At 36.1% G+C, this 8,537-nt stretch overlaps 1 protein-coding gene across 1 annotated transcript; it reads right to left on the bottom strand.

The window, feature by feature from the left end:
• Window positions 1-1,373: 1,373 nt before the first annotated feature.
• LOC114758170 (protein RCC2 homolog) lies at window positions 1,374-7,967 on the bottom strand. Its single transcript, XM_028947188.1, has 17 exons — window positions 7,483-7,967; window positions 7,306-7,367; window positions 7,137-7,204; window positions 6,265-6,386; window positions 5,582-5,687; window positions 5,402-5,453; window positions 4,808-4,925; window positions 4,669-4,699; window positions 4,555-4,578; window positions 4,283-4,407; window positions 3,157-3,238; window positions 2,897-3,019; window positions 2,748-2,801; window positions 2,448-2,517; window positions 2,075-2,108; window positions 1,573-1,858; window positions 1,374-1,425 (listed from the first exon to the last, which is right to left on the bottom strand). Exons 1-17 carry the CDS (start codon window positions 7,676-7,678, stop codon window positions 1,374-1,376), a joined length of 1,605 nt encoding a protein of 534 aa, XP_028803021.1. The 5' UTR covers window positions 7,679-7,967.
• Window positions 7,968-8,537: the final 570 nt, after the last annotated feature.

The following is an 8,537-nucleotide window of genomic DNA, read 5'->3' as shown; positions in this document are numbered from 1 at the left end:
AAAATATTCCTATTAATTATAAGAGATTTTCACCAAGTAATAGTTTCAATGTATATAATTAAAAAAAAGTATTTTAAAAAAGCTAACATGTGATTTTTATAAATAACTAACTTAATTAATGTTTTTAATACTACTTCTGATACTAAATATAAAAACTAGTTAGAGATTCAATTTAATTCTAAATATAAGAGTCAATCTACTTTGTTTTCTCATATTTATTTTTATCCAAAGTAACCTGTATTAAAAAGTTTTATTCTAATACACATGATTAATAAAGATATTTTAAAAAAAAACATCCATTACAAAAACTAAATTAATTTTCTAACTATTCACAAATTAATTACCTCTTGTATCATGAAGCAGATCTAGTATTTCTAAATTAGTAATCTATTACATTGTTCATAAGGGATGTTTGGACCGTAATTGTATGCTCGACACCTGACATGGCATCCGTTCGGTGAATTTGGAGGATTGCAAGAAAAGAAGGAAGCCAAAATTCATTCAATATTGCCGGCCGAAGATAGGGAAACTCACTAGAAATTGCCTTCTTATGGGACGTGGCACACTCGCACAGGTAGCCCCAGTTGAACACCCAACCACCCCCCCCCCCCCAAAAAAAAAAAATTTGGTCCAAAAATAGCGTTCCTCAAGTAATTCAATGCGCTTGCTTATGGCTTTATTGCCATGTCGAGTAACATCGTGTTTCCTAAACAAACGGGTTCGCAAAATACAAACTAAATGATAATTGCACAAGCCCAAGTACCTTTACGATCGTCCTTTCGCATTGGATGCACCGAGCTTCCGGATTACGTTAATACACCTTCCTATACCATTTTTATTTTTAATATAAAAACTAATTAATTAATTAAATTAGATTAAAAAATTGAGTTAACTATTTATAATAATAAATATCATCTTTTTAAAATACCTTTTCTAATCAATGTTGATTAACTATTATTATTATAAAAATTATTTTAAAAAAATAAATTAAAATCTTAAATTCAAACAAATAAAAATCAAATAAATTCTTTCTTGAGAACCAAAATAGTAGTATTAAATAGTATCGTGTGCAATCAAAAATACGGCCACAAACTACAATAAAATTGGAAAAGTCTGTTGATGCAATTTTGATGATAATCCGTCATTAAATAATTAAAAGATCTGTTGCCGAGAAATTAAAACCACACATGAATCTCAAAACATGACTTGATAGGTGATCATTCCAACTCAACTTTCTGTCTTCATTTCTCTTGGAACTTGCTGGTGAGAGCATTTTGCCTTCCCTTGTCAACTCAAAGTTCAAATCAGCAGTCACACTCGAACAAGAGTGGCAGCTGATGAGGTAAACAAAGACATTTTCCTTAATTTAAAAATTAAAACCCAGGCTTGTAGCCTATGGGATCTCCGAATCCAACCACTAGTTTCCTAAAAAATTTACAATAAAAACATAGCAGAATAAAAATTTCAATAACTATAATAGGTAGGCAAATTCACCAGCCAACAAATAACAGTACAATTCTCTTGGTGAACAAAACTTTAAATTTTGACCACAAATCCCAAGTCAAGACTTACGGGGTCTTCCTCCTACCCGTTTTTACTGGAGCCCGATTTCTCCCAGGGCCAGAACCCCTAGCTTTACCTTTCGCTTTACCAGAATTATTTCCGCCACGTTTCCTTTTCCCCTTGGCCGCACCATTTACTTGTTCCTCATCGTCACTTGCTTCATCATCATCCTCCTCCTCCTCCGATTCAGACGATTCTTTTGTTTTCTGCTTCTTCTTGGAATTGTCACCACCTCTTGCACCCTTTTTTGTACTCTGCTTAGGCACTGTAGTTTTCTTTACAGGTTCCTCATTTACTATAGCAAGAGCACATTCAAATAAGCAACCAGTTTAAGCTTAAAATAGCTATCACACTTAAACCCTTGTAAACATCCAACTCAAGATAGATTAAGACACACTCAGGCTTTCCAGGCTGAAGCAGTATCCCATCCACCCAAAAAACAAAAGAAAAAAAAATCATTTTCTAATGATTCACTTTTCCTAATAAATGAGTTTTGATCATTACAACATACCTTCACCAGAAGCTTTTCCATCGTATATATCAAGCTGCAGAAAAACAGGACGTTAGCACATAGTATCTATATATATATAACAAAAACTCTAATAAGATCCACTACTCCTATGCCTTGAACAATGTGATTCACTCCTCAACTCTGCAACGCATGGGACTCACATGCTAGTTAGTTACACAGGAATAGAACAACCAATATAGAGCACTTAACATTTAACAACATCAACAGAGAGAAGATGAAGTAGGAGGAGGAAGGAAAAACAATAACTCCCAGGTTGCAACTAGGAAATATCTACTTATTTGAATGCATGCAGCCCATGGTCCCAATACTTCGCCATGATAGTTTTGAAATATGCAAACCAGCTAAGATTTACCTGGTCAAGTCGTTCACCAACATTTGTTCCATCAACAATGACCATGGAGTGGCCCATACCACACGCAACACTGTTTCAAATAAAAATAATCATATCTTAAATCTCCAACTACCCAAAACAACCAAAAAGGCATTTAACAAGTTATTTCGTATAGATATCCTCAACATTTTGGCTTCCAGAGACAATAAGAGCGAGAGATTTAAGTTTAGCAATTACTCTCAAAGTAAGACGTATATGGACATCCGTAAAACAAAAGGCAGATAAAAACAAGGGAAGAATTAAACGACACGTAATACCCACCCCATAACATGCATGCCCTCAAGAATATCCACCTTTTTGGGTACTGCTGAAGACCTGAACACAGGTGAAGCCGCTAAAGAAAATTGAAAAAGGAAAAAAAAAAAAAAAAAAGAAACGAAACGAAACACAATGATAAGAAATCATAATACTTCTGTGCATTAGGCCCATATCCCAGTTCTCCATGTTGAGCATGGCCCCAACTTATACATGAAGAATCGGCCCCAACAAAATGGTGCATATTCCCTGAATCCATGCATCGTAAGTTCCAGCCACTACCCAACACAGACCAAAAAAGTTACCCAATCAGTTACACAACATTTTGATCAAACACAGAAAACACACACACACACAAGACAGAAGAAAAATGAAAGGCAAGAAATTCTGTAAATATCATGGTACATGGCACAACCTTAAATCCAGCAGAGGCTTTGGATACATCCAATCATCACCTGTATTCTTTATTTTGCCCCACATATACAATTGCCCTCCACCTGGAAAGTGAATAAACTTCAAAGTGATGACACTGAAACCAGAAACTATTTTGTAGAAAGCCACCTCCCAAGTCATAACATATCATACAGAAACAGTTCAGTTCACAGGAGGCTAAGTAACACATTGCTCCTATAATCCTATATTGTACAGCACATATAACAGGTCAAAAGCATGCCCCAGCAACAACAGCATGCTAACACGCCTAAATATGGAACAGGTCAACTTTACCCTATTACGTCAACAAATTTTGACTCTGTACGAAATCACTTTTAAACAAAATATTTTGCATAGGACAAGCAGAGCTGACCGCCTGACTGCCAAGAGACAATACAAATATCATAGCTCAAGACAGTTACAAGAAAGCCCTAAATCGCCGCGGAGTAATAAAAATGACAAGCATCAATACGATTGACTTGTATGAAATATGGACTAGCACTTCTCAATAACAAGTCTTGAAGCTCCAATTCAAAAATGACAACAACCAAAAAAAAAAAATCTCACCATTAAAATGCAAGGCAATCAGGTCAAATTACTACAAGTGATCCCTAGTTGGCTAGTTAAAGCTAGTAAAATGTTTAAGCCACTTAAAATTTGGACGAGAATCATGAGACTTACAGATTTCCCCACAAAAAGCAAACCACTGAGTCATGAAGACTCAACACAGTATCCATAACAATGACCAATTCAAGCAAAAAGTTCAAATTGCTAGGATAAGACCAAAGGTAAGATTTATTATTAACTCTCTCACATATTACAGGACTACATTAATCTCGATCTACTAATACATACACAAATATGACAAGGGAGGGAGACTTTGTAATTACAATTTCACACACAAATTATATAACTACAATCTGCACTAAGCATGACTTAATCACAGTAAAAGCAAGACAGCTGCATAACACACAATTAAGTTATCGATAATTTGATATCATCAATATCACTTTATAAGAGATGCTTTCCCAAAAAGGATGACCAAAAAGCCATGAAGGATATCATCAATATTAATACGGGTTGACCAGGAAATTTGATACAAAACCTACCTGCAGTGCATGCAGAGTTAACAGAACCAGCTGAAACCACAGCATCAGGAGGCAGAACATTTCTCTCCCGAAAAGCATCCACACGACGTGGGGCCCACTCATCCTTCTGCTCCCTATGGCCCAGCCTATAGAATTTTGGGCTTACAGTGAGTGCGTGGAAGTAAACATGTAGGGACAAAATATGAAACCAAATTTAGCTAAAAATAATCCGATACTGCAGTCTTCAAGAATCCATGAAATATTGACAGCCCATTCAAGAACCAAGCACCAACCTTCCATAACCGCCAAAACCCCACCTACAAAAATGATAGGAATCCAACAGTTACAATGAATCCCACATAGAACCAGGAGTAGGAAATCATATTAAAACCCAGAGGATTACTCACGTGTAAACAAAGCCATTCTTATCCACCGCCACTACCCAAAAAACAAATATTATTAAGACATTGTAATTAATAAAACAAATATTAATAAGACATTGTAAATAATACAGTAAATGAACTGAAAAGAGCACAAACTAGCAACCTGTGTGATTTGTTCCACATGCCACTTTGACAATTGTTTCACCAGATAGCTTAGCAATTGCCCGTGGACGTGGTTGGGCTTCATAAACCAACCTCACAGAACTGTCTTTGGAATTATACTGCAAGCACATACAACTTAGAGCTAAGATTTTCTATTCTTTGTTGCATCAAGCAACATGAATGCAAGGGTATGTCAGCATACGCACATGGAAAAAAGAAAATAAAAAAGTTGCAAGTAGAGCAAGCCAAGAGTTTATGTAATGTCACCAAAGAAGAGACGCCAGAACCCAAAACTACCATGATAAACATAGGCCTATTCACAATAAAAAAAGAAATGAGAACATAAAAGTAATTTAAATCAACATAATCACCACATAGATGACTCCCAACCCACACGACCATGGTCATCTCAATAGTAAACAAGGAGCCCAAACATAATGCATCTTTACATGAAGATGACCATAATTTAACCAATTGAATACAGTACCACATAACCCAAAGATGGGCTAAAATAAATAAATTCAGAGAAGCTTTTAAGTCAGGGCATTCACAAATATCAGGTCAACAGGAATGATTTACTTTTCTTTAAGCATACCTCATTGTCTGTTCCATGTCCTAGCTGCCCATACTGCGGTAGCCCTGCAGTACTGAAAAGGGGAAGGGGGAAAAAATCAAAGAATTGATGGTCAGCAGCTAATGAGTCTCAAGCCAGAAAAGAGAAATAATACAAGAAGGTAGACAATGAAAAAGAAAAAAAAATATCCACAAACCATACAGTATAGAAGCTCCTTCAACAGAAGATAACCACACAGTAAAGTCACCACCACAAGTAGCATAATTGACTTCTGACACAAGACAGCGAACAGGAGATGATTCAATTTCTGCATAACAAAAAACAAGCGTGTGATTCAGAAGTGTAACCCCGAATATTCATAAACAAAATATAAGGCCTGAACATTGCATTAGCTATCTTTTTCACTTTGATAGGAGGAAAATAGGCCATAAACATGAGAATCGATTAAGAGTGAGTTAATATTCCGCAGCCAAGACAAATTTTGTGCGCTACAAAATTCAAAGGAAATCATTTAATGATTGAGCAGTAATGGAACACGTCTAACTTTATGCAGCTTAATCAAAATGATAACCACGTAAAAAAGTTATATGAAACCAATAAAGCAATGACCATGCCAACAACACCAAAAAAGAAAGAAAGAAAGAAAGAAAGAAATAAAGAAGGCTACCAATTCCAAACTACCAAACAAAAGAATAAAAAAATAGAAAAAGTACTGAGTTGAAATAGGCAAGAAGATGCATGGGACAATAAAGGAACAATGTGATCCTCCTACTCTACATGTCTTGTAACGGGCATAATATAAACTAAGGAAGGCATGACTTACATTAATCATTCAATCGAACAACAGTAGAATTAATGAATACAATCTTTACAGATGCACATACCATTTTTCACAGAACCTGAACCAAGCTGTCCATGCTTATTCCAGCCAAAGGCAAGGGAATGTCCATCCTCTGTAACAACCACCGTGTGGTTCCTCCCTGCTCCAGCTTTGACAATTTTATGTCTTCAGCCCAAACATCATACAAGATTAGAGCTAGAAAAATTAGTGACAGTCTTACAAAAAGCACAAGACAAACACCAACCTTGGCAACTGGTACAGATTAGCTTAGAAACATATATAATTTGACAGAACGTTCCTTCAATGAACATATCAGAAATCCCATCCCAACATGAAAACACGCATCCCATACAAACATACACACACATATCCATACACGATCTGTAAAATAATTTTACAGGCAAAATTCCTCTCTCCATTTCCTTTTTCTTCTTTCTTGTTTTACTTTGATATTTTCAAGTTTACCCTATTTACATTTGGGTGCGTTTTAAGAAAATTATTGACACCTCAGTAATACGAAATCATCCAATCACAAGGGCCCTTTTGAGATTCATAAACATGCCATACCATTCTAACGACTCTTTTTAAAATAGATAGCAAAGTGTCAATAATTTTTTCACAAGCAGTCAAATGTCATTCTCCCAATGCTTTTCAGCTCCATTTGTATGTTAAATATTTAGAGAACTAAGTATATCCATCAAAGAAATTCAACTATTAATAATCCTAGAAGCCATTTGATCTCCGCAGAGAAAAGATAAATGAAAAAAATGAGCAAGACACGCACTATCTTCACTATCATATACACAGAAAATATGAAAATACAAAACGAAGAACTTGATTGTATTTAGAGACAGAAGATAATAAACGAGGCCCAAGTATCAGCGAACAGCTGCGGCAACATAATCTAAAACTCACTTCGAAAGTTCAGATACCACGGTTGGCCTATCACGCTGAATGGTATCTCCATGACCCAGTTGCCCCTTCTGCGTACCAAATTTCACGAGTTTGTAAGACAGCATATGAGATGGAAAAAAGTAGACAAATAATTAACTTCATAACATATATCTATGATATATCTTCATGCCTCATTGCGTCCCCATGTATAGCAGCGCCCCTCAACATCTAATGCCACGCAGTGACAAGATGCTACATTGTAACAAATGGAAAATGAGTATGGTAATATAAACCAACTGACATAATCTTAGAGACAGAATAGTAAAAACATCGGCAAATCCTATGTCTGATAAAAAAGGAAACTCACCACATCCAGATGCAACGAATCGAATATCAACCCCAACGAGAGGACGAAGCCGAGTTGGAGAGACCAAGTTGCCGTCAGCTGGACCTTTACGACGACCAATAATATCCCAGGACGTACCACCGCAGAACAAGAGCTCTCCCCTTCTCACCACCTCCTTCTCTTCTTCGACATTCTTCTCCGCTTCGACTGCAGACATTTCCCCCCAACTCCGGCGAGACGAGCAACGGTCAAAACAAAAATTTGAAAAACAGATAAATATCAAAATGACAGATCAAACGGCTGCTATTCAAAATCGAAGTAACCAGCTGCTGTAACTTAGCGGGAAATGGCGGGAAATGTCAAATAGGTAAAGATCAGGGAAGGGATGAGGGAGAACGAGGCTTCAGCACCGGGCGAAGGAAATGAGAGATGGAAACCCTAATTCAATTTTGGAAGTACAAAAAGGGGTTAAAGAAGAGATTGTGTTTGGGTTTTCGAGAGTGGGAACTTTCGATTATTTAATGTAAATAGAAACAAATTGGGAAGATAAAGAGGCGAAAATTTATAAAAATGACAGGAGAAAAGGAGAGTGGGCGGGTAGCCAATCCGCGAAGTTAATTTCACTTTAATTCTAGATTTTGTTGCTCTTTGTCTGACAAAAGAAATTTACAATTTCCCCATTGGGCGCGTGTTGTGTCGTTATCAAAAGATTTTCCTCATTATCGGCATATTGGGTAGCTCAGGATAATCAAAATGTCCAAACAACCCTTCGTCTCTTTTCAGTGAAAATTTAAATTTAGATTATCAATATGTCAGAGAATAAAGAATGACATAATCATCAGAAAATCACATAATACCAAGCTAATAATTGAAGCCGTGGAAATTAACACCTTCCCACAAAATATGACTATCTTTTCAAGTTAAATTGTAAATACTCATTTCACGTTATCTTTATAGGAAAATTACAAATAAAGACTACCGAATATATAAAATTGTGATTTGAAACTCTCAATTTGAAAAACAGCAAATAAGGACTTAGTCTCACTTTTGTAAATATGAAATCATGGTGAAATGTC

Source organism: Neltuma alba, unplaced genomic scaffold (genome assembly GCF_004799145.2).
Source record: "Neltuma alba isolate B1F8T4 unplaced genomic scaffold, ASM479914v2 tig00010672_pilon, whole genome shotgun sequence".
NCBI lineage: Eukaryota > Viridiplantae > Streptophyta > Magnoliopsida > Fabales > Fabaceae > Neltuma > Neltuma alba.
Note: the sequence above shows the minus strand (reverse complement) of the source record. Positions and strands in the feature narration are given on the sequence as shown.